Below are 26634 nucleotides of genomic sequence, written 5' to 3'. Positions count from 1 at the left end.
ACATATTGGAGATTCCTATTTATTTATTTCAAGGAGTCGCCACCTAATTGATTTTAAGGTGAATTAGGGCACCTAATTATTAACTTAAGGTAAAGCTAACTAAACCTCCGTTAATGATCTGCTTAACCAGTATGATTCTAGGTAAGGGTTCTATATTATCCTAAAGGGAAGGGGTTAGGCATCCTTTAGGATCCGTTAACTTACGGTTATCCGGCCAAACTTAGGTTAATTAATTTAGATTAAATATAATATTTAAATTTTAAGACAAAGGACTTGTAAATGTTGCTGAGGTTTTAAAGGAAAATATAATAATGCTATTTAAAATAATACTTGTAAATATTGCTAAGGCTTTAAAAATGCTATTTAGAATAAGACTTATACCAAATATAATGATCTTGTATAAAAGGAAACTTCAAATGCCATTTAAAATAAAACTTATAAATATTGCTAAGGCTTTAGCTAAAATGCTATTTAAAATAAGATTTGCATAAAATATATAAGTAGAAGAAAGTGAAGTTTATGCATCGTTTTAATAAATATTTGATATAATTTAAGTGGCGAGGTGTTAATTGGTTTTGTGCATTTTTAGAAGTACAAGCAAAATACACAAATAGCTAATGAGAGTTTTCTTTATTTTTTATTAACTATACTTTAAAAATATGCATAATTGACTCAAAACTTGGAGAGTTATTTATAAAATATATTTGATTTTTATGTTTGCGTATCAGTGATGTTTCAAATTTCTAAGATAGTAATAAATAAAACATAACTCCTTTAGTTCAAAACATGCTACTTAAAAAATCGTTATCTTGAAAGTAAATATTAAGCTACTATAAATAACTCTAATATAAAAGGAAGAAAATGACACTTATGGAATTAATTATTAATTTGCTACCCATTCTTAAGACTAAGTCCCACTAAATTACTAGAAATCATAAGTTAAGAAAAACAAAACAAAGTAAAAAGGGTAGTTGCATCATACAAAATAAAGGCACAAAAATAAAATAAAAGGGAACCAAATAATATCAAATTTTGGGCCACCGAGATCCATAGCCGTCATTGGGCTGGCCCGCTTATTTTTAATGTTGTTGCGATTGTCGCCACAAGTGGCTTCTACCAACCGATTTTTCATTTCTATTTTTTGCGGCAATGGACACGAAGGGTGCGTTGGGCTTTTAGCCCAACACCGAATGCGGTGGGATATGAGTCGCTCGGACTCGTATGCGGTGGTCATGCATAAAAAGAAGGAGAAAAAGATTAGTATATGTCTGCGCACTTAAACAAACACATAATTTCATCGTTTAAGCAAAGTAAGAAAATCAAGCAAACACGCAAAGATAAACGATCTAGAACAAACAATGGCCTCGGCCGAGTCATGCGGACAAATTTAGGGCCCAAACGAATTATTAAAACAAAAGTAGACGAATGGGTCAAGTAAAATACTATTCGGAGGCCCAATTTCGGAAGGGATGAAACAAACCCAAAAATTGCTAAGAGTCCATAAGGAGACGAAGCCTCTTTGTTATACTAACATCATCAAACAAGACATTATACGCTGGTGGGCAAATTTTTCATACGAAGTGTTAACAACATGCTACATACAAACATTTTCCACAAGCTATATATGTATTCTTTTATAAAGTGAGAGGAAAAAGTACTAATGTGTCTCCTAATATGGATAAGCAACACATACAGAGGAGTATTTTCACCGGAAAGAGGGGAAACAACATAAACCGCTAACCAGCTCACTATTCACTAGATTCAACATATTTAACATATTTAAATCAAGAAGGATAACTGATTCAAACGAGATGACACACTTCTATTCTTCAAGCTATTTAGATGTGACCCCTACATTGACCTCAACTTAATTAGCCTCGAGAAATTGGTTATGGCGTAACTCATACAAACCGAGATTTCAATGTTTATCACCAAAAAACCATCAATTCATTTTAGAAAGGTATCTTCACACTTAAACAAGATCTACTTTCTTATTCCATTTGGTATATGTCGACTTGAATAAGGGACCGAAAACTCGGAAGAAAGAAATAACGAAATAGCCTTATATCTAATTTTTACGAAAAGAGAAAACACACACCCAAAGCAAGAAAATAAGCATCGGTAGCTAAAGGCGGGGAGAGATTACAACAAAACATTTCATGAAATCCTTTTGAAGCATACTAATATACGATTTTAGCTTTCAATTTTTTAAGCTACATGTTTCAACTCGAAAAGGTTGTAATCTAAAGCATTTGAAGCATATCTCAGGAGAGCCATTATACTTCACTAAACTTCTAACCAAAATAACATGATTCATCGCAAAAGAAGTCAATACATCTCAAAGGTATACCAATAAGTCGAGGTTATCGATAGGAACGCAAGGTGGTGTACAATACTAATCATATTCGAGAGGAGATCTCAAGCTTATGACCTTGCCAAATTTCGAACCACGCAAGATTAAATCATGTAAATATACAATCTATTGAACATATTAACTAATAACATGCTCAAAAACTAATCACGACAAGATTAATCAAGACTTGATGACGACACTAAAGTAATCATACAATAACCACTAGACTAACATATAAATAGAGGTCACTATATCAAACTAAAACAGAGCAGGCTTATAAGGTCGAAACTGCTAATGATACCAAGCTAACCATTAGTTTAACAATTAATCACAAATAGTAACAACCACATAACAGGCATGAAATAAAAAATAAGCACATAAACAAGCTGAAACAAGCTAATCTAAACACTGAACAAAATAGACATACATATAAGCCCGAATGTAAGCACAATGGATACCTTCTTTGGGTGCGAAGTGGGGCTCGAACCTCCGATATTCCTCGAAACACCGCAAACTCCGAGTTGGGATATACTCGGATACGAACCAAATACCAAAAGGGGTGTGGAAAAGATCTAATAAACCGATATCAAAGTTTATTACTAAAAATGGATATTTCTTGACCCCAAAAAGGACCTCCTCTCTCGGATTAGGAAGCGAGTATTTATAGGGGTTTTCTAGGGTTTGTCTCGGGTTCTAAAATGAAAAATTGGGCGGGGCGTTTTCAATTCAAACGTTGACACCGTCACCGATCGAACACCCTTAAAGAAAACAAAATCCATTAAAACCATTTTGTCGATAAAGAAAACGATTTGGGTTCACGAAAGACAAAAATCCATTAAAACTTTGTACCCGAAAGCAAAATAAAAAAAAAATCGATAAAGGAGATGGATTTGAACTCACAACGGCCAAAATCATTAAAATCTTGTACTCGAAAATAAAAAAAAGCCGATAGAAACGATTTCAAATCTCACAAATGGACGAAATCCACCCCTTCCGATGATGAACGAAAAGAAAGAAGAAGAGAACAAAAATTAACCTCTTTTCGTGGTGAGATACGGGGGGTACAGACATTAATTTCATTCCCCAAATTGTCCAGCAAGAACCATAAACCGTGATTTTGCTGAAAGATGGAAGAGAGAGAGAGATCCGGGGATGGGGCCGAAGGAGAATGAAAAAGGAACCCTACCGTTGTTTTGAACGAGAATTGTCAGACCGGGTAATTAAAATATTGGGGAGGGTTATATTAAAATATTCGATAGTTGTTTTAAGTTATAGGCTAGTCCGAAAATGATATTGTTGCCCGATGAATTAAAAAAATGAGTGAAAGGAGTAATTGGTTTCTAAATTTAAATAAAAGACCCATTTTAAATAAATACATACTAAGTGTGCTAAAATATCCACTAATATTAAAAAATATGATACTCCGATGAAAGTTGATGCCGTAATGACGTGCGATATTATATATATTTAAAATTCAATAGTAAGTAAATACTATTATTAAAATGAAGACAAAGGCGATGTGTGCATAAGCTGGTAAAATGCTAAAATGATTATAATGCGGGTTATAATAATACCGGTAATAAAAATAACAATAATAATAATAATGATGATAATAATAATACTGGTAAAAAATGGCAATAATAATAATAACGATAATAGAACCATGCAATGCCGGTAAAATCTAATAATTATAGTAAAAATATAAATAATTATTTCTTAAATGACCCAAAAATACTAGAGCCGCAAATGAATATTTTGGGAAGACGGGACAAAATTGGGTGTCAACAGATGTCTATCTACAACCTTTGATTGATGAGTTAAAACAATTGTGGTGTGAAGGTGTAGTGACATATGATATATCAACTAAGAGCAATTTCAATATGCGTGCTTCTTTGATGTGGACTATTAACGAGCGTTTGCGCCGGAAAGCTTGCTTGTCCTCATTGGCATGGAAAATAGTAAAGCTTTCACTTTAAAACATGGCCACAAAAATTCATGATTTGATTGTCATCGTCAATTCTTGCCTATGGATCACCAATTCGGGAAAATGAAACAACCATTTAGAAAGAATAAAACTGAAAATGATCCCCCACCTCGAACATTGTCAAGAGAAGAAATTTGGGGGAGGGTTTTTCACTTGCCTAAGGTCACAGAAGTTGCCCTTATAGACTACCTGGTTATGGTGTTGAACATAATTGGACTAAACAGAGCATATTCTGGGAGTTACCGTATTGGAAGGATAATCTTCTACGGCATAATCTTGATGTGATGCATATTGAAAAAAATTACTTTGATAATTTGTTCAACACTGTTATGGATGTTAAAGGCAAGACAAAAGATGACCCAAAAGCTAGATTGGACCTAAAGGAATATTGTAGGCGCCCTGAATTGAACTTGCAAGAGTTAGCTAATAATAAAGTGTTCAAGCCCAAGGCTAGTTTTTCATTCACTTTGGATGAGAAACGAGAGATTTGTCAATGGGTTAATGCGGATGCCGTAGGGTATGCGTCTAATTTTGACAAGCGTCTCTGATATGAATGAAGGAAAATTGATTGGTATGAAAAGTCATGATTGCCATGTTTTCATGGAAACTTTGATTCCTATTGCATTTAGCCGCCTACCGGAAAGAATATGGAAACCAATCACAGAGATAAGTTTGTTCTTCAAGGATTTATGTTCTAACACTTTGACGGTAGAAAACCTTCAAAGAATGGAACGAATATACCGAATCATTACAACTAAGCTCGAAAGGATCTTTCCATGTGGATTTTTTGATGTGATGGAACATCTTCCCATTCATCTTGTACAAGAGGCACGCCTTGGAGGTCTTCAAACTAGGTGGATGTATCATTTCGAGAGGTAAGGAACCAAACTTACTACCTCTTTCTTTAATGTATTTTGTTAACTAATTATTGTTCCTATTGATATTAAACATGTGCAGGACCATTGGCAAATGCAAAAAATTGGCTAAGCAGAGATCTAAGATTGAAGGATCTATTTGTGAAGCGTATCTTGCAAAGGAAACAACGCATTTCTATTCATATTATTTCGGAGAGCAAGTGTCGTGTATGAGAAATAGGCCCAACAGTAATGATGAGGGTGGGGTTGATCCTAACTACCTACCAATGTCCATCTTTAATCAACCAGGACGAGATTCTAAAAAGCCTCCAAAACGAACCCTGAGTAGTATGGAAAGGCAATCGAAATTTGTGACACATGTTTTGCTCAATTGCCACGAAATTCAAGTATATATTCGATGAGTATCGAATTATGTTATTGAATTAAATGGGTATCTGATAAGGGTGAAACTAATGAAAATCTTGCATATGTGGAGCAGTTACTCCGTAGAACTTGAGGGCGATAAAGCCATATATTCTAAGTTTTTCGATTGGCTGTACGATTTTGTAAGTGTGGAAATTCATTGCATAATTTCAATTAAATGTAGGCTACATAGAAGTTATTGAGTTTTAATTTTCCTCCTTATTATATAAGTTTATCATACAGGAGAACATTCCCAATTTGTGAAAGATATAGCTCTTGGACCAGGCAATGAAGTTAAGACAATGAAAAGACGAATAATAGTGGAGTGTGCATTAAAAGCGATGCGGATGGTAGCGGTGTAACTGTTGATTATTATGGTGTGCTGCGCAGAGATCATACAACTTAAGTATCCAAGTTACCCTAAGAAGAAGATAACATCATTTCGGTGCAAGTGGTTTGATCCAAGCCAAAGAGGTACAAGGGTGAATCGTTAACATAACGTAATTGAAGTCAAACACACAAGACAATACAATCGCTATGATCCCTTTATAATTGCACAAAATGCTAAGCAAGTGTATTATACTCCCTATCCTTTGCGTAGGGATAAGGCCGATTGGTGGGTTGTTATAAAGACTAAGCTCTGTGGGGAGGATTGAGGTCGATAATGCATTAGATGTGGCGTATCAAAATAATGTACCGCATTATTCATCAAACGGTTGACACGGAGTTAGAAAATAGTCTGGAACATCCTCAACACATATTATAAAAAGTTGATGAAGATGATGTAACTATCATAGAAAATGTTGAGGAAGAATCGACCGATGGACCTGAAACAAGCGATGAGGAAGAATCATCTGATGAAAATGAAACAAGTGAGGATGAGTGGGAGGATAACTAGTTGGATTTTAGTTTATTCTATACTTGATAATAACACAATTCTATACTTGTTAAATTTTTATTCTAACGTTATTAACTTTCTGTATGCAGATGTCATCAGGTGGTAGTGATCAAGGTAGAGGTAGAGGTACTAGTAAGAGAAAAGATAAGAGACCTATAGATCCTACAGCTACTAGTAGTCAGTCCATTCCATCCGCTCCACATATGCAGTCTACTCCGCCTCCTTTTTTTATACCCCGGCTCTTCTACGCAGCCCGGTCCGGACTTTCGGCGGGTCTTTCAGCCGCATCATTTACCCATCCTACTTTTATATCTATACCTATGTATTGCCCACCACGTGGCAGATCTCCTAGCACATCGGCCACTTTGTCTCCTTCTCCTTTTCCAAGTGGTATACCTCCCAGTGTATCTAATTTGCGCCTTAGAGATAGCAGCTCTGAGCCTGAGTCACTGCCATCCAGCCAGTCTCAGACCCATCTTCGACCTCCGCACCGCCTCGCACCGCATTGTGCACCGGTATATCATGGTTTACACCCGAGAGATAGAGATGCGATCGGTCGAATTTTCGTCGTGCCTGAGGGAGCTGGGTAAGGTTGTCTTTTATTAAGTTTTCCTAAAGTTTTTTTCATCTTAATATTATATGCGTTAAATTTTTTAATCAGAGTGTTCTATCCGCATCACGAAACTACAAAAAGCCTTGCCGGATGTTGTTCGGAGGCTTTATGGCGATCGCTTTATACTTCGTAGGGTGAAATCTCATATGATACTCGACAAAGCTATGTTTAGAGAGTTTAACGTTTGCATCTTATTATACATTTCATAACTTGAATTTACTTTTATATAAATCATCTAACATTAGCTATTAGATTTGCGTATGTATTGTACATGGGATCCAATGGACAATGATAGGGTCTGCCGCAAACTTTGAGAGGAAGGGGGAGCGCAAGGTTGTCGATTGGTTTTTCGAGGGCTAGAAGGTATATAAAGATGCCCCAATGGCTAAACGCTGAATAGTGGGAGAAACTTAAGGCATATTGGCGAACTCAAGAGTTTATCGCCAAGTCTGAGCAGGCAAAGGTTGCCCGTGCATCCAAGAAAGGTGGCTCTTTGCACCGCGAGTAAAAGAAGTCGGGGCACGTGACTAGGACAATGGTAAGTAATTTTATACTTTTAAAGTTACCTACGATCAATATATCATTATTAAGTTATTAATTTTATCTGTAACTTTTTTTTTTGCAGAAAAAAGCTACGGGACAAATGCCGACTTAGGATCAGCTATTCCTAAAGACCCACACAAAAAAGAAGAAGCAAGAGTCGGATCCGACCGTATGGGTTGAGTACAGGGCTCGTAATTCCTATGTAAGTGATAATTTTATTAAAATTATATATAAGTTTAATTATGATATATTCGTTATATACTAAGTTTCATTTTTTAATATACAGACGCAATTTATGGATGATGTGAACCAGTACAACCAAACTCGGCAAACCGAGTACCGAGCCGTCCTCCACCGAAATTAGAGATAGATTTTTGGTGTGGAAAGCGATTGGGAGTACAAAAGGGTAGAACGTACGGATCTAGGTCCAAGGAACAACTTAAGTCTCCTTCGGTCGGGATTACGAGGTGAAGGATCTTCTCGACAAGCCGAGGGAGTTGATGGTGTTCGGTCGCGCCTATGGCAGCGCAAATTGCCGAAATTAATAGGAAATTAGTCGAGACCGAGGCAAAAAGAGTTGAGGAAAGTAACTCCATGAAAGCGAGCCTTGAATCGCTCATGGCACAAGTTAAAAGCCGCGTTGCATGTGGACAATTTGGTGTGCCCCTTCTCCCCCCTCGACCCAGATGATGATGATGGTGATTACGTAGCCGGACACCGGATGATGGATCGTTATAGTAGTTTGGATTTAATAATAGACTTATGTTGTATGGACTTATGTTAAAACTAGTTAATGGTACTTTTGGTTGGACATTTAAATATTTTTGAAACTTGAAGGTCTATTTAGATCGTATTTGATGTGTTTAGATAGTGTTTGATGTGTTTTATTATTACTTAGGGTGATTTTATGTGTTGTAGCTCTTTTAGAATTGATTTGGAGCATTTTAATGCTAGTTTTGAGCAGCTTTTGGTACTAGTTTTGGTGCTGGTTTTTGTGCAGGTGTGACTGCAGAAAATGCAGGAATTGCATTCAGGAAAATTTCTAGAAAATCGACGCCGTCCGTCCGTTTTCTGGAAATTAATTTTGGAAATTTTCCGTAAAACGATTTTAAAAACCGACTCGAGTCCGTCGGTTTTCTGGAAAGTAATTCTTAAAATTTATGAAAAAACCGACGCTCTGTGTCGGTTTTTTATTTAAAATAAAAAAATTTAAATAAAAAACTTTCATAAAATTTATATTGTTTTTATATAAGATAAAAAATCAGAAATTAAAAAAACCGACTCAGTCCGTCGGTTTTTTTAATTTTTTAAAATTATTGGATAAAACCCGACGGACCACATAACCGACCCAGTCCGTCGCAAAAAACCGACGTGGTCCGTCGGTTTCCAAAAAGCGAGGCTATTAAACCGACGGACCGTAAAGGGTCGTTTTCTGTTTCATTCCCGGTCCATCGGTTTTTGACTTAGTGTTTGTTGCTTTTTTCTTATTGTGATCTTGAAAGACAATTCCAACAGTAAAATATTCGTACTAGAATTACTAAATGGTGGAGTTTTGCTATTTGGCCGGCTGATTGTACAAGGAAATGTTCCAAATAGAGAATGATAAGAAGAGGAAATAGTACTTGTTAAGATTAGTTTTGTACATTTGGCAGCAGTTTGTTTGTTGCAGGCCCTGTTGAGTTCAATACTTGGACAACCCTTATTTGGTCATACCCAATATTTCATTATCTACTACTAAATTAAAGTTTGGCAGGAGAACAAAAATTATACTCCCTCCAAAACAAATTGCTATCGGCTATCACCGATCATGTTATTATTCTGTTCAAATTGACATTGTCGATCCCAAGCCCGAATAAAGGATAAGGATCGGGATAGTTAGCAACCTGCTTAAAACTAACCAATTTCATTAGCCTAACACATAAACAATTCATAGAATTCAATTTTAATGAAAGTACTTTGTCCTCCAATAAAAGTTCTCTTGGAATTTTTCGGTGTTTTAATTGAGGTGCTTTGTCAAAAATTTACTCCTGCATTAAGAAGTGGCTTAACATACAAAGGAAACAAGAATCTTTCACTCTCACAATACACACACTCATAGGCGGCAGAACCCTTTTTTTTTTTTTTAACACGGCCTGCATATTTTTAGCACATAGCATGTTAGGAGAGCTCACAGGATATTTAGGACAACTTTTTCCCTTCCACAAAAAGGAGAGCACACACATCACAATTGAGAGCATAGACGGACTAGGAAGAGCAATACAGGAAGCATGCACTGTGTTACGATGTTTCGAAATGGTTCCGTGTAGCAAGAAAGCTCTTAAACATACAACAGCTCCACTTTCAGTGCCCTATCATATTTTCTGGACATCACCAGAGATTCATCCCGTTCACTTCTGGGAATACCTCAGCTTCTGCATCATTATTTTCCACTTTGAGCAACAACAATAGCTCAACTTCTATGACAAATGATAGTGTTGGACTTGGACCCGACCATTGTAGTGGAAGTACAGTTGCTTTATCCGAACTAGAACCGGTGGCCCGGAGCTTATCTGATAGAATGATAGAGCTAGCAATGGATTCTGTAGTTAAGATATTCACTGTTTCAAGCCGTCCCAATTGCTTCCTTCCCTGGCAGAACAAGTCTCAGCGTGAAACTACTGCCTCTGGTATTCTCTCTTTTTATTTTTTTTATTTAAAAGATAATAGTTAAAGACACACCTTAAGTATTTTTTTTTTTAATTTTCTTACCTGAACTATCAGATGTGAGAGCTTTCTATTTAAACTACCACTAACTAATTAGCATAACACACCTCAACTATCTTATTCACTTTTTTACATAAACAACAACGAGCTGGGTTTCAAGAACCCAGGAATTTAATATTGAAAAAACTATTAAACGCTATGATAATTTGTAGATGAACTCTGTAACAAGATCAATGCCCGGGGCAAACAGGAACCATCTGTCACACGTTTCTGCCGGTCGACGTGGGATTGATTCAAATTTTAAATTCTCCAAAAGTAGAATTTGAAATTCCAGATCATGATTTCAATTATTATTTTTTAAATATAAGACATGACCCATAAGTTTATATTTTGTCAAAAAAATCTATTATTTTATATATTGTAAAAAGACTCATGCTGGACGTGAAAATTTTTCGTACTATAGGGAAGGATTATATTAAAGAATAACTAGTTATAAAATGGATCTTTATAAAATTATGTGTATTTAAAAGTTTGTAATTGTATGTAATAGCTAAAATTTATTTATAAATTTAAGATAAGGATATGTAACTTATTAATGTAGAGCCTCAGGATAATCCGATACGTTGGTTATGAAATATGATGGCCCATTTTGTAATTTTTTTTTTTTTTTGAAATAAAAAGCACCATCATCATAGCTCCCCATTTTGTAAAATTGTATAAGAGTTGGGAAAATTTTAATAGTTTTTATAAATTATTGGCTTTTCATATTTATGAGGAAAAATACAACTTAAGAATACATATTGGGGAAAGTCACACAAATACAACGTTTTCAAATGATAATTAAAAAGATTACAACTACTTTAAAGTTACATAAATACAACTTATTCAAAATTTTAACTTTTTAATTACAAAAATACAACTTTTTACATTCCTAGAATATCAATAATACTTAATTTGACGAGTTACTACCATTAATGCATATTCACTTTTTACTTTTTTTTTTTCTTTCAAAATCATCCCCTCCCCCCCCCCCCCCCCCCTCCAAAAAAAAAAGTCTATGAAAAGGGCATGAGAGATAATGTAATTTTCCAAACCAATTTCAAATCCTATATTCCATCTACCGTTTTAAAAACATTTTTTTCTTTTGTTTCATCCTCTTTATTCTTTTTTTTTTTCACTTGATGACTGATGCAATTATTTTTTTGTGACCAAAAGAAATTATTTGAATATATTTTTATTAATATTAGAAAAATACACGAAAATATATGATATATTGTATAACAAAAGTACATGAAAATATACCAAAAAAAAAAATATATGGTATATTCAAATTGGTAAATTTAACGGAAAAGATAATAACAAAATATCTATGCATATAAAAATAGAAATTATTATATCTAAGTTTGTATATTATATAGTATATAATATTACAATATGAATATATTACTTTACGTGCCAACCAATTGTACTCTACAATAACATATATAGTAAGAATATACGATTTATAGATAGAATAATATATATAACAGATACTACAATAATATACTACTTGTTCATGAATTAGACTTTTTTTTTTAAGCGGGGGGGGGGGGGGGGTTGTTAAAATTCATGAATTAGCTTGCTAGTAGATTGTGTTGAAGCTTTTTTAGGTCAACACTTATTGTGTTTTTATATGCATTTAATTATGGTATCACTAATATAATGAATCTCCTTATTTTTAGATTTTTATTCATAGCAATAATCTCCTGGTTTTTAGCTTTAACTTGCACAATTTGTAATATCTAAATTAGTTGTAGATTATATAATTAACTCTTATATATCTTGTATTTACGAAAGTTCCTCTACATATTATATGTCCAGATAAAATTTCAGATTTATCATGTCCAAAGGGCGCCTTAATATAACATAATCAACAGAAAAGAGAGCAGGCAACAAAATATAACTTGTACCCTAATTCTAATTTTTCAAGTCAACTTTAAAACTTAAAAAAAGTGAGATCTTTCAAATTCCAAGTTACTGTCCGCTTTTGCTTCTAGCCCACTGCCAGGTTCTTTTTTTCTTCTCTTCCATTAAGGTTTGTCCAAGGTGGACACATCCAATCACCTCAGCTCCACTGTTTCTGAGGTTCTGCTTATTGTGGGTGCTTGAGCCCAAGTTCTGATCTTTCTTTCAATTTTTAAGTTGTATAGTTAGTGCTTTGATTCTGGGTATTTTGGAAAGTAACATAGCATCTCTGAAATGGGAAAGGATTGATATAGCTGAAACCCAAGTGGTTTGATTGAGGCATAGTCGATAAATATGATATCATAAAATTCGCATTTTCTTTTTAGTTCTTGGACTTGCATTGGCATGTTTGGTACCACAACAGTCTGAAAAATGTTTTGAAATTTATCAATAATAATGGAGGGAAGGAAATTTTAGCGTTGGAAGAACAAATAGAGGGGAGGGGCAAAATGGGTTTGGGGCACTGAGGTGGCATGAAGTGTTATTGACACGTAGGATTGGATGTTCACTTCAACAACCTTAACGAAGGAGGATATATTTGAACCAATAATATAACAGCGGGGTATATTTAGACTCAAAGTATATGATGTGGTATATTTGACCCTTTTCTCATAGTACAGGGATATATTTGGCCCTTTTCCATGTATTTTACTTTTTCCTATTGTCATGACTTATGAAGCATCTCTTGATGAATCCCTCTATGCAATGTGTTATTTTTAGCCTTTGAATTCAGTTGTTCTTTCCAGTCTTGACAAAAGGAGAGTTGAATTCAAATACTAATAATTTAAAAAAAAAAAAAATCCCTCTAACTAGTTGAAAGGCTTGGTGCGAAATTGATTGTTTTCGAGACATGACAAAGTCATCGGATACAATTGTAAATTTGTAATAGTAATGTTTATATCAATATATTGTGTTTAAGTGGTTCGTTATTTTTTAAATATATACTCCCTCCGGTTTAGAAAGAATGTCCACATAGCCTTTATTTTTTGGTTCAAAAAGAGTTTCTACTTACCAAATCAATAAAGAATTAACCTTACTTTTTCAGATTTGCCTTATTAAGTGTTAAGTGACCAAATCCCAATATCTATTCAAGTAGGGGTATTTTAGTCAAATTACCTATTTTTACCTAGGAGTTTGTATTTTCTTGAGGGGTGTGCAAATGGCTAAGTGGACACTTTTTTGGAACCAGAGGGAATATTGAATATCAGTACTCGTTCTTTGTCCAGTTATGACTGCATATCAATTTGATTTTAGTGGGAACCCATAAACTTAAAATCCCAGATTTTCCTCTGCTTGTAATCCCCTCCTCCATTTCCCCTTCCGTCTCTCTATGTATAGTAACTTACTTTAAAAGAAAAAGAAAGAATACAGAGCTCACATCGTGTACTGGCATACTAAAAAACTTACTTTTGGATTTTGCATTCTTAATGTTATAGGTTTTGTTATTCGCGGAAAGAGAATCTTGACAAATGCTCATGTTGTGGCTGATCATACATTTGTACTTGTACGAAAGCATGGTTCTCCGACCAAGTATTGAGCAACAGTTCAGGCTGTTGGTCATGAATGTGACTTGGCTATTTTAGTGGTAGAAAGTGAAGAATTTTGGGAGGGCATGAACTCTTTGGAGCTTGGTGATGTACCATTTCTCCAAGAAGCTGTGTCTGTTGTTGGTTATCCTCAAGGTAGTTTTTTATTCTTGTAACTGGTTCAACATGAAATGTAAATCCTTTACTTGATTTGAAATCTGAAGCCTCCTTTTGTTTTTCCATTGTTTGTGTGTACAGTGTCTAGTTTAGCAATGGGATGTTATACTTCTTCAAAAAACTGTGCTATTGATAATGTGTTGAGTTAATAGGAAATTAGCATCTACTTTTTTATGTCTTAATAGACAATGGCAGATGAATCGCAATTCATAGACTAGCTCTATTTGTTTATGTTTCCTGATAATATCAACTAATCAGCTATAATATCAATTCATCAGCTACACCTCAATCCAAACTAATTATATTTCACTTTACTACTCATTATTTTATGAAGTTTGACTTCTCTTATTGGCTCCCTTTACCTTAGTTTTGTTCCAATTCATTAACCATTTCTTTCCATTTTCCAAATTCCTCTAAAACATAGGACATCTTTCGCTGTGGGGAATAACAATCTTTCTACTTAAGAGATGTTTACTATACTCAAGAAATGACTTTACATACAAAGGTTGCATCCATGCCTATGGTAGGCAGAAAGTTACAATTTGTAGTGTTCTGTCTTGTATAACCTGCAATGGAATGGCTCCCCTTGATCTCGTATTGTCAAAGGAGTAAATGAGGAAAGGTAATGATTTGGAGAAGTGGCTAGGGATTAATATATAAACTACTTATGGAGTAGAGTCTTAAGTAACAATATGAAAAGTCATTTTCTTTTCAAATAAGTTCTCATTTTAAACAGTGCACCAATGTTTCTGACTCTGAATGCTTTGCGAGGGCTCATATGACCAGCGAACGAAGTAGAACTTTCATGATCTATTTTTGCTTTCTTTGGTGTCAACTAGGTGCAATCCTCTGATTCTTTGTAGCCTGCATATACTAGATTCTCGTCTTCAAGAGCACATAACCTTCTAAATCTTTAGTTGACGTGTAGTTATATTTTTATTTCATTCACAGTACTATGTTTTCTTTTTCTTTCTTTACTTAATTGTATGCCATAAATACCCGCATCCGACGAGTTCCCAAATAAATAAAATATGGATTTGCGCTTTTTTATAGGGGGAGACAATATATCTGTTACAAAAGGTGTTGTCTCAAGGGTTGAACTTACGCAATATATAGATGGTGCTAGTAAGTTATTGGCAATACAAATTGATGCGGCTATAAATCCAGGAAATAGTGGAGGACCAGTAATCATGGGTGACAAAGTCGCTGGAGTTGCTTTCCAAAACCTTGTGGGTGCAGAGAATATTGGGTAAATTAGAATTTTCTTTGTCACTTTGTGTCTCCATAACTACTATAAAGATCTAGTTCCGCTGCCTCATTTATTGCTTGGTCTATCATATGTTATTCAGTTAAATATTAATGGGGGATATGCGCTAATATCCGTTCGCATTGTCACAAATCAAAGTAACTCTTATATTTTTTTTTTTTCCTTATCAAATTAACTCTTTTTTTAGTTAAAATTACACTCAGCTCCTATGTGCAATCATGCTTTGTCCTTTCTCATTGTAGTTGCAATTTTTTTTTATAATGTGCAATTGCATTGAAGTTACACATTTGGCCGGTCAGCCAAAACTATTTACATCCACTAGCCAATACACATAATATATGTATATATTGTACATTTGTCAGCTATTTTCTTGGATGATGGCTATTTATGTCAATTTCCAAACAAATGGCTCGTTATACACTTTTTTGATATGGGAAATGGCTTGTTATACATCATTTATACATTATCGAAGAAAAAAGTGGGACAACCTTTGGCTCCTCCCCTCCTCGCTGCCTTCCTATGGAAGAAAAGAGGAAGCCGCAAATAAACCCAAAGGTCTGACTTCTGACTTTTCTTTCCTTTACCTGAATCTGGGTGCATGTTGTTCTTCCTTAACATGTATTCTCCTGCAAATGTTCTCTCCTCGTTTTTCATCTTTCTGATCCATTTGTCCTAGTTTCTCTGTCATTCTATTCTTAGTTTTCTCATCCATTTGTCCTAGTTTCTCTATCATTTTATTCTTAGTTTCTCATCCATTTGTATTAGTTTCTCTATCATTCTATTCTTCATCTTCTGATTCATTTCTTTAATTGGGAAAATAATCATTCTTCCTACACAATGCAATTCATACTGGAAGTTCCTTTATTTTCTGAAATATGTGTCCTTGTTCATGCATTGTCAAATTCAAAGCTTGACTTGTAGCCCCTTGGCTCTGGCTTCATAATATATTTTTTTTTATCCCAAAGGTACAGAGTATGACAGATGTGGGAATGCCTGAAATCTTTTAATTGTGACATGCAGGTGATAGCGATATTCGCTTGATGACATTTAATAGTTTTAGTCACATTTATTTAGCTATGGGAACACTTAGAAGCTCTCGTGCTGCAACCAATCAAACCTAAACTGATCCCTCTTGATTAAAAAATCTACTTTGGAGAAAAAAAACAGTTGTAATTTGTAAAGAAATTTACAGAGTTCTAGGTTGACTTTACAAGTTCTATTCTGGTTGGATTTTGCAGCTACATTATTTCTGTTCCCGTGATAAAGCATTTTATAGCTGGCGTAGAAGAACATGGTGAATATGTTGGGTTTTGCTCTCTGGGCTTGTCATGCCAATGTACTGAAAATGCACAAATTCGAGAATACTTCCAAATGCAGTCATTGACAGGTGTGCTTGTTAGCCAAATCAACCCACTTTCTGATGCTTCTAGAGTATTGAAGAAAGACGATATAATCCTCTCATTTGATGGTGTACCCATAGCAAATGATAGAACAGGTACACTTTCTCTGATTGCTCTTCCTCCTCTCTTTGTTGCGATTCTTATGTGCAATAGTTAAACTAGTCCAAATCTCCACACTGCAGAGCTCTCTTCTTCTTCACAGTTATTGTAAGTTACCAGACTGGGGAGTTCTTTCTTTTTCTTACATTCTATGGTACATGCTTTTTTCTTTCTTTAAATGTTTCTTGAGGTAAAGTAAAATGATGGATTTGGATGAAATATGGATGTAGTTCTCACTAGTGAAGCTCTTTTAGACAGGGTAGCATCAACTAAAAAGCGACCATCTTCTCTTAACTTGCAACTATGAGTAACCTAAGTGACCTCCCTTTGGAAGATGGAAAGCCTATAGTCTAGGCTCTTTCCATTCTGAGTTTTATCTTGCATGCGAATAGCTGGTAATTATACCAGAACTGCATAAGTGATGTCCAGGATATAAGAATTGTAAAGGCTGGGTTAACTTATTTTGTGTTAGAAAAGCTTTCCCTACTGCATTTTGACTTCCATGGTTGTCTAAATTAGCAACCTTTTTTCCATCAAGTTCTGATATTGCTTATGATCTGCAGTTCCTTTCCGAAACAGAGAGAGAATCACATTTGACCATCTCGTATCTATGAAGAAACCAAATGGTACTGCTGAACTTAGGGTCTTGAGGAATGGTGAAGTGCATGACTTCACGATCACGCTTCATCCTGTAAGTCACTTTTATTTAACCTTCAATATTAATTGCTGTTTTCAAATTGATATCTCCCAGTGGTTTTTCAAACTTCTGATCATATCCTGGGTACATGTAGTCAAACAAATAGATATTGATTACTGCATCTATAATTAAGAGAACTGTGGTTAATAAATTAATGACACAATGCTCTGGTAGAAGTAAATTCTTCATTTTCACAAGCTATAATGTGGAAGTTCAGCAATTCATCATTCTTACTTCGTTAATAGAGTGTCTAGAATTACTTACACATCCAGTATCCTTTTGTCAGTTGAAAAACTTAAACAATCTGATCTCTTACAAAAAATAGAAAAAATAGGTAAAGGTGAATGAACATTTTTGAACTTGTATAATTGTAAATCTAAAGGTTTCTGTAGGCTTGTATGACGCTCTACTGTATCTTTTTTTTTTCTCAACAGTATTGTGTCTAACAACTAAATATTATGCAGTTGGAACCACTTGTTCCAGCTCATCAATTTGACAAGCTTCCGAGTTATTTCATTTTTGCTGGTCTTGTCTTTATGCCATTAACTCAGCCATTCCTTCACGAGTATTATGGAGAAGACTGGTATGATACCTCAGCCCGTTGGAGTCGGTTGTGTGACCGAGCACGTCGGTAAACTACCTAAGAAACCTGGCGAACAATTCATCATTCTTTCACAGGTATCTAGAGTTTCTTATCCTTCTGTCAAATGGATTACCTAAGTAATATATCTCTTATTAAAATAGAAAAATAGAAAAGAAAAAGAAGCCATGAAGTTCCGCCATAATTTCACATGCTAAATACATAATAACCTAGCCTTATACAGACAGACGAACTCTGTTTTTGGTGCTTTCCTTAAATTTTGCTTTGCAACATAATAACCTTACCTTGTATAGAGACGCAGCTCTCTGTTCCTTTAAGATTGTACTCACAGATCGACATACTATATGCTGCTAACTTGACCTTTTGCATTAACTAGGTCTTGATGGATGATATTAATGCTGGTTATGAGCGCCTTGCCGAGTTACAGGTAAAGTGCTCGTTGCTTCTATTACTTCGTTCTCTTCTTAAAAAAGGACAGCATAATGGCGCCTTTTAATCATTTCCTCTTTGTTTTTGTGCATTTTGGATCTTTTTGAACAGGTGAAGAAGGTTAATGGTGAAGAAGTTTTGAATCTGAAACATTTACGTCAGCTTGTGGTAGATGGTAACAAAAAGAATGTGAGATTTGATTTGGATGGTGATCTGCATGGTGAGCGGGTGATTGTTTTGGATTATGAATTGGCAAGAATAGCCACATCGCGTATATTGAAATGCCATAGAATACCTCATGGCATGTCTAGCGACCTTACTGATGATCAAGATGCAGCTGAACTTCAGGTGGCTTGCTCAATCTAATTTTTGGTGATTGCTTAACAAATCATGTTGGTCCAAACCTCTACGTAGATTAGATGTATGACTTAGACTTGTGCTCGACCAATTCAAGCTTTTTAAGTGGATAAAAGTTGCTTATATATAATTTTCCTGGCATCTTCATATAAATATTACAAATCCAAGAAGAATTACCAGCTCCAATTTTTTTTTGTTCAGAAAAACGTCAATGTATGATCAGAATGATATAAGAGACGAGTAATTGGATGTGTTAAATTAAAGTTACCAATATTTTTGTAGAAATTTACTCGAATTGCATGCTTTTTTTATGTTAAAGGAAGCAGCACTATATGAATATCTAAAGAAGAAAATGTTGATGGCACCATAACCAAGCTGAATCTGGTCGATAGCTTTATGTTTTTTATTGGGTGGGTGACACTGTTAGAATTTAATTAGAAACTTTTTAAGAAAAGATGTCTACCCAGAGCCATGTGAATTAATGAGATTAAATACTTTGGTGTTCCCCAAGTGTGGACGAATCCTCGTATGTCAAAAATAAAGATTAACAATCTTCACTCATGTAACACATGTGAGGTAATCCTTTTAGAAACTAATGGCAACTAACGTTTCATCGTAAACATGAGATTAAAATACTTTGAGAGTTCCCCAAGTGTTGACGAATCCTCGAATATCAAAACTAATACCCTGTTTGGCCAAGTTTCTAAAAATAGTTTATTTTAAAAAGTATTTTTTTTTAAAAGTACTTTTGGCTAAAAGCAGTTTGTGTTTGGCCAATTAATTTTAAAAGTACTTTTGAGCAGCAATTAGTGTTTGGCCAAACTTTTAAAAAGTGCTTCTATGTATTTTTCTCAAAAGTACTTTTCAAAAAATGCTTTTGGGCAAAAGCTATATTTTTTAAAAATCGCTTCTGCTACTCTCCAAAAGCTTTTATTTTCTCCCAAAAGCTTGGCCAAACACCTCATTTTTTTTTAAAAAAAAAGCACTTATTGAAAAAATAAATCTTTTGGGAAAAATAAGGCGTCAAACAAAGCCATAAAGGTCTGACAATCTTCAATCATGTAACACATGTGAGGTAATCCTTTTAGAAACTAATCACAAATAACTTCTTATAGTAAGCATGATTTCTTAACATGGAAAGAGGATCAGTGATTAAAGATAATAGAAGTTTAAAAGCATTATAATATTTGTGTATATAATTTGATATAATCTTAAAGGAAACAAGGAAAAGAAAATAAAAGAAACAAGTATTTTATTTTGCGGAAAGTAGTTGCACATTAAATTCTGTATACCATTTTATATATTCTACTTCAGGATTTAAGAATTAAAATTTAAAATTATATTAAACATTTACTTTATCGATTAAAGTATGTTCAACCTTAGCGGATCATTGGCAAAGAATCGGAGTTTGTCGCGAGGTATTTGATCAGATAGGATCGTCCAGTTTCTATAAAATCTATTACTAAAATACACGTAGAGGGGAATGAGGTTAAGCGGAGCAAAAAAGGTTTTTTTATATATATCCAACCATTTGGTGCTTCATCCTACAATATATATATATATATATATATATATATATATATATATATCTGGATAGATATCATCTAAATCCATAAAGCCGTATGCTTTGAAAGAAGCTTGTACAGTTGGAGAATGGGTTTTGTCATTCATGTTTATTTGGCTGAAAAGGGAAACTCTTTCGTTCTCTCTCTCTATATATATATATATTTTTTTTTGGCCTCTTCATCTTTTCCAGCCATGCCCCGCGACACACGCCACGGACTTGACCAAGATCAACGCTGGATGTTAACAATTACACTTCTTTAGTAAAGATGGACGGAAAAGGAAAGAGATTAGGGAAATATGGCAAAAGAAAGAACTCTCTCCTTTGATTGATTGGCAAATTTGTTCCGTTTAGCATAGTTCGGGAGTAAATTTGATCCCAACTAGTAACTGCGAAGGCATATTTAACCCCAATTATTAACAGAGGCAAATTTGTTCCATTTCGCATAATTTAGGGGAAAATTTGACTCTTTACTCCAGATTTAATTAGAAAAATTACTAATTACCTGCAGTATCAATTCGAATGTTGCATCTTTTTGTGTTTATATTTTAAGCCATAAATGCCATGTTGTGTAGGCTTGGGAAAACGGGAACAAGGCTATTTGAATCTATATCTACACCTTAGTTTTGACGCGACACAGTCCTTTATCTTTAATTTCTTATTTTGTAAAAGAGACATAGTTATTGTTGTTATTGTTCAATATTTAAAAATCTTTTCATTTTATGATTTTTCATTCTACTGAACGAAAATAATCTCTTCAACTGTTGATATCTAGGGAATGTACGACAAATTAACTTCTGAAATTGGAGGGGGTGAATATATCATTTTATAAGTTTACAAAGATAAAGAAAGTCTAAAGTATACTTCTCGAGTCAATTGGTAATCATCTGTTGATATCTAGGGAATGTACGACAAATTAACTTCTGAAATTGGAAGGGGTGAATATATCATTTTATAAGTTTACAAAGATAAGAAAGTCTAAAGTATACTTCTCGAGTCAATTGGTAATCATAACTCAAATATATGAGTCCTACATCCTAATCATCTAATTACATGATCACTTCATGTCAAGAAAAATCAGGGTGATTTCTCCTTGGCCCTGTATACGTATCAAAGAATATCCAATCTTTTATCATCATATTAATGAAGCATTTTATTTTAGTGTGATTATCTAATAGAATCCCAGCAGGTATGAGTATGACTATATCAGAAAAAGACTCTTCAATTGAAGTTGGAAAAAAAAAAAAAAAAAAAAAAACCACAAAATAACTAAAAAAAAGACGTGCCTCGATTTCATTACCTATAAATTATTTCACACTCAATAGTAGTCTGAAGCTGATCAAAGACATCCTTCGATAGCCAGACAATTACATAACAACATATGACTTGCACAGTAAAAGGAAAAAGTGGTACCAAAGACCACCTATTATTTTGGACAACAAAAACATATAAACTAGAACCGCACATTATATCAAGCAATAGATTGCACAGAAACAACCCCTCAGTCATTGCAGCAACGGTACATGAAGAACCTCTCCATAGGCCTTCCGCATTCAGCACACACTATCATTTCAGGAATCTCACCATCAAGTCCCGGAAGAATTAGGCGATTGCAATGCTGAGGAGTGTGCAATTTCATGAAATAATCAACAAGTGCAGGCACAAATCCTTTTTCTCTAGCATCTTGTTCCCAATCAGAGTAATTATCCAATGTCGGGGTGATGATCTCGCTTTTGGCTCGTGCCATCTCGAACGATCCTCTGCTTATAAGGGCCCACCCTTTATCATTTCCGTCGAAGCTCAGCATTGTCATCACTTCTTGCATAATTTTATCCTCTTGGATGGTTTTCCCCAGCTGCATTTTAGAGTAGAACATGCTCTCAATTCTTGTCCAGAAGTACCAAACTGATGTTAAGTCTATCAAGCAATAGCTCAGTTTTTCCGTGTTTATCACGTCGTTGATCCTTCTAACTCTCTCCTTGTTGTTGCTTTTTCCTACATAGATCATTTGTAGGTCGATCCCAGCTCTCTGTGCCACGCTTCGTGCCGATTTTGTGAAATTACGGATCCATTCGATGTCTTCTCCTCCATATAAACAGATATACTTACTACTCGTCATCTGATTAAAACCAAGATTGTAAAGAATTAGTTCTTGGCCGTGGCGTAGCCACATAGTGTGAAGGGTGACCAGTTGAACACCCTTCATTAGAATATACTGAGTATATAGGTCACAAATGAAAAATATACATACAATATACATATAGTATACAAAGTTATGTATAGGTTTTGTATATTTTGGATAGCGCCCGTAATTAATTGCGACCGGTGGGCCAAAAATGAAAAAAAAAGCCCTTTTATAAATATATAGTATATCAAAACCCTGAATACCCTTAGCGAAATTTCTAGCTTCGCCACTTGTACTTGCATATCAGTCTAAGAAGAAAACAAAAAGCAGGGGATCTTGGCATAAGATTTTACCCATTCGATTAAATTCTGATCAATGCCATCGACGACGAGCTCAAGTCTCCAAGATTCCACACTCCACAGAGCTTCCTGTTTGGAAATAGTAAAGGGATAGGCCAAATTTCCCCAAATCCAAGCCATGTGAATAGCATTTGGACAGGCAACTTTGCCCTGTTGGGGATCCAATGTTACAAGCATCATTTTCTTGGAGAAATGCCATTTTTCTTTGACGAACTTGACGATTGCTGGCTCTAACAAGGAAGGATGATGCAACGTGTACCACGGCATAAGTGCTTGTAGCTCCTTAAATTTAAGTTCATGCTCGTCACTCCATCCCTTAGATCGATCCACAATCGGAATCCACACTATTTCGTATTGAAATTCTTGCCTTGACCTCGATTCACTGTAAAATTGGGACAACACTAATATCTCCTCAGGGGTTGCGTCAAGATCTGACAGCAGAAGCAGAACAGTCTTTCTTCTCAGCACTTCAATACTCGCCTGAAATTATTTTTTAATGGAAAAATAAGTTTAAAGGGAAATCGAGAAGATCATAGTCTTTCTTTAAGGATAAAAGAAGTATAGTATTTGAACGTACCCTCGTGTTAGTGGTTCCTATTTCAAGTGGAAGCAAATCATCCTTGATGTAAATCATGGCCCTGTTAATCTTCATGTTGTCGAATTGTGTTGTCTCGAAGAGGTGCACCAGCATCTGATAGTACTCAACGTGCATCTTTTCCTCTGCATGAAAATTGATATAAATACAAGCCCTTTAGAAAATTCCATGTCTCAAATCTGAAAATCCAATAACTAGCCTAAATTCTAATACTATAAATCATGATTTTGTTGATTCATGAAGGTTTCTTGGTTCATGGTAAAGGATTTATGGCTCTTTATGATCAAATTCCAATATTTATGATTCTTTATGCTTTCTAGATCCCTTTTTTCCTCTCCGTTTAAGTTAAAATTACTTACGAATATGCTGATAGCAACGGTCTAATTCAGCTCTGAGGTGATCGCTTATGTTTCTCAGCTTGTGTGTTGAGCTTGACATTTCCCATGTGTCTGCTGTGGTAGCTGCTATCAGCCTACAACATGAATTAATTGTTTACATGTATTGTCAATTCTACTTCCAATCTGACCAAATTATTAGACAAAAAAAGACTAATTTTGTTTAAAACATAGGCTTACTCATAGCTCATTCCAAGAAAGCTAGTGAGTTGAGAAGCACAAGCAACAATACTTTTAATGGTCCAATAAACAGCAGTAGGAATGTGAGTAATCGCGACAGACAAAGGTGGTTGATCTTCAGAGATGTACTGAGAAGGAAGCTTCTTGAATTCGATGATGCATTTGGTTACTTCCAAAATGGCCTTGATGAGTTCGTTGATGGCGTCAAATCGGGACCTGAGGCTACCATGGTGTTCCATGATGTCTGGTAGCTGTTTCAAGAGAGCTACAGATTTGGCCAAAGGATGAGTAGCAAACATCTGAGCTACAAGCCAGAATTCACCATAGGTAATGGCAAATGCTGCTAAGGATAGCACTAGTTTTGCGTCCCATTGGTAGCCAGAGAGCATAGCTAAGATTGACATTGTTGTTGTATGGCTATCACCTCCACCAGAGCACTTGCATGTCAACTGTAATTACATTTTTGAAAGGCGAACGTGTTATAGCCGTACAAGAAAAAGGATTTAAGTCATATATGCCAAACAGAAAGTATATCTTATCTTTTTAGTCTAGAGCCTAATTTGACCTAGGCATATAAGTTTAAAACAATTTTCATCAAGTAATCAGTTGATGCTTATCATAGAGATTTATTTGTATTGACTTAAAAGTGACCTGATTGTGTTAATATTGTTTTACTTCAGTGCATATAGTTTAAACCTAGAGATAATAAAATAAAAAATACTACTCCTTTTATTCCAATTTATGTAGTGATGTTTGACTAGACACAGAGTTTAAGAAAGAACAAAAAACTTCTGAAATTTCTTGTTCTAAACCAACCATAGACATTTATGTGGCTATAAATCATCTCATTAAGGATTAAATAAAAAGTTTAAAGTTAAATTATTTCTAAATAAGGAAGCATGACAATCTTTATGGAACAAACTAAAAACAGAAAGTATGTCATATTAATCTTGAGAGATTACTAAGCAGTAGATTGTATTAACCTCGCAAGAGACTCTGTGTATGACATAAGCCAATCCTTCGAGGATGCCCTCAAAGGCAAGTGATGCCTTTTCTTCTAACTTCAATGCTTCAATATTGGCTTCATGATGGTCAGGAGTGCCCTGGAAACATATTGCATTGCACACAAAAGTTAGTACAGCTACATACGTAGAATCTATAAACCAAATAGAGCAAGCAAAACTTTGTTCTATTGACAAGAAATGTGTTTAGAATATTACATGTAGGACACCATCAATGCCAGCACGATAGGAATGTTGAAAAATCTCCTCAACAATATGGAGGATGATTTTAACATCAACGTCGCGACCATCAGGATTATGAGTATCAAGAATTTTCTTTGACATAGCATGATCATCCGACATTGAGAAAACTGGGCGTTCGCGCCTAGCCATTGCCTGCTGATGAGTAGGCCTCATACGAGCTGTTGCAGGCACCAAAGCACGACTAGTCATTTTCTAGTTTGGGTTTTTAATTGAAGAAGAAAATGATAGGCTAATTAAATTATACACTGCCTTTGGTTCGATGATGATGTTAGTGAACCATGCATGCAAGGTATATATAGTGAGGAGAATTAAAGATGGGAATAAATTGAGGGGCCAGGGGTTGTGGAAAACAAATTGAATCAAGTACCTTGCTTGCAAGAAGGTGTAATATGCTAAAGCAACTACCTAACTGGATAAGTAATTATTAGCCTTGTTGCATGGTGGTCCCTTACATATCCCTTTACAGGGTTAAAGCATAGAATAATTTTTTGATATTGATTGTTACAAGTCGACAACTCTTAGATTTGATTGTTAGCCGAGATACGATGATAGTATACTAATTTTCTTCTAAGCGTAAAGAGAGCTTATCATAACCGTTTGTTATTCATAGATGCAACGTAACTGAGTCTTCTTAAAATGGATTTTTATCACAATTAGACTCCTTGACCGCTACTATATATTTGACAAAGTTCACTAATTATGTTATTATTTTACTGAGATTATAATTTTGATTTAGTCCACTAGTTGTATTATATCGTTATTGAGATTAGTCTTTTAGAACCTGATCTAATTTTCAACTCGGCAAAAGAGATATTATTTTTATGCTAATTTACATATGATGTGACGTTCAATAGTGGAGAGGGCCATATCTGCTTTACTTGGCTAACATTAAGCGCATTTTTGTGTCAAAAAACAAACAAAAAAAAGTGCGTAATTGCTCTATTTTCACTAATTTAAGGCGTATCTGCTCCAATTGGCTAACGGTAAATGGTTTTTTGTGCCAAAAAGTAAACAGACGACATTATTGCTCTATTTCTAATAATTGAAGGATATATTTTTTACCTTTTCCCTTTTGGAAAAAAAAAACACTAAGAGCATATAAGCTGTATTTGGGTGAAAGAGTGTTGTAATTAATCTAATTGATTCTCTTCAAACTCGTGGATATATTTAATTAACCTATTCTATATGATGACAAGAATATAGGAAAATCTAGGGTGGACCTT

At 34.8% G+C, this 26634-nt stretch overlaps 1 protein-coding gene and 1 pseudogene across 1 annotated transcript; one reads left to right on the top strand and one right to left on the bottom strand.

Moving 5' to 3' along the window:
* The first annotated feature begins 9809 nt into the window (after positions 1–9809).
* Positions 9810–19201, top strand: LOC132056021 (protease Do-like 10, mitochondrial; annotated as a pseudogene).
* A 2557-nt stretch (positions 19202–21758) lies between these two features.
* Positions 21759–25688, bottom strand: LOC132056020 (protein SIEVE ELEMENT OCCLUSION B-like). Its single transcript, XM_059448060.1, has 7 exons — positions 25367–25688; positions 25130–25249; positions 24147–24595; positions 23931–24043; positions 23554–23696; positions 22971–23456; positions 21759–22611 (listed from the first exon to the last, which is right to left on the bottom strand). The coding sequence occupies exons 1-7, from the start codon at positions 25598–25600 to the stop codon at positions 21994–21996; spliced, it is 2163 nt and encodes a 720-aa protein (XP_059304043.1). The 5' UTR covers positions 25601–25688; the 3' UTR covers positions 21759–21993.
* Positions 25689–26634: the final 946 nt, after the last annotated feature.

This window comes from Lycium ferocissimum, chromosome 5 (assembly GCF_029784015.1).
Source record: "Lycium ferocissimum isolate CSIRO_LF1 chromosome 5, AGI_CSIRO_Lferr_CH_V1, whole genome shotgun sequence".
Lineage (NCBI taxonomy): Eukaryota > Viridiplantae > Streptophyta > Magnoliopsida > Solanales > Solanaceae > Lycium > Lycium ferocissimum.
Note: the sequence above shows the minus strand (reverse complement) of the source record. Positions and strands in the feature narration are given on the sequence as shown.

Coding starts and splice junctions, on each gene's coding strand:
- LOC132056020 (XM_059448060.1), bottom strand. CDS start 25,600: ATGACTAGTCGTGCTTTGGTGCCTGCAACAGCTCGTATGAGGCCTACT. Junction 25,250..25,366: donor GCATTGATGGTGTCCTACAT/GTAATATTCTAA, acceptor ATATGTTTCCAG/GGCACTCCTGACCATCATGA. Junction 24,044..24,146: donor TTTCTTGGAATGAGCTATGA/GTAAGCCTATGT, acceptor TTCATGTTGTAG/GCTGATAGCAGCTACCACAG.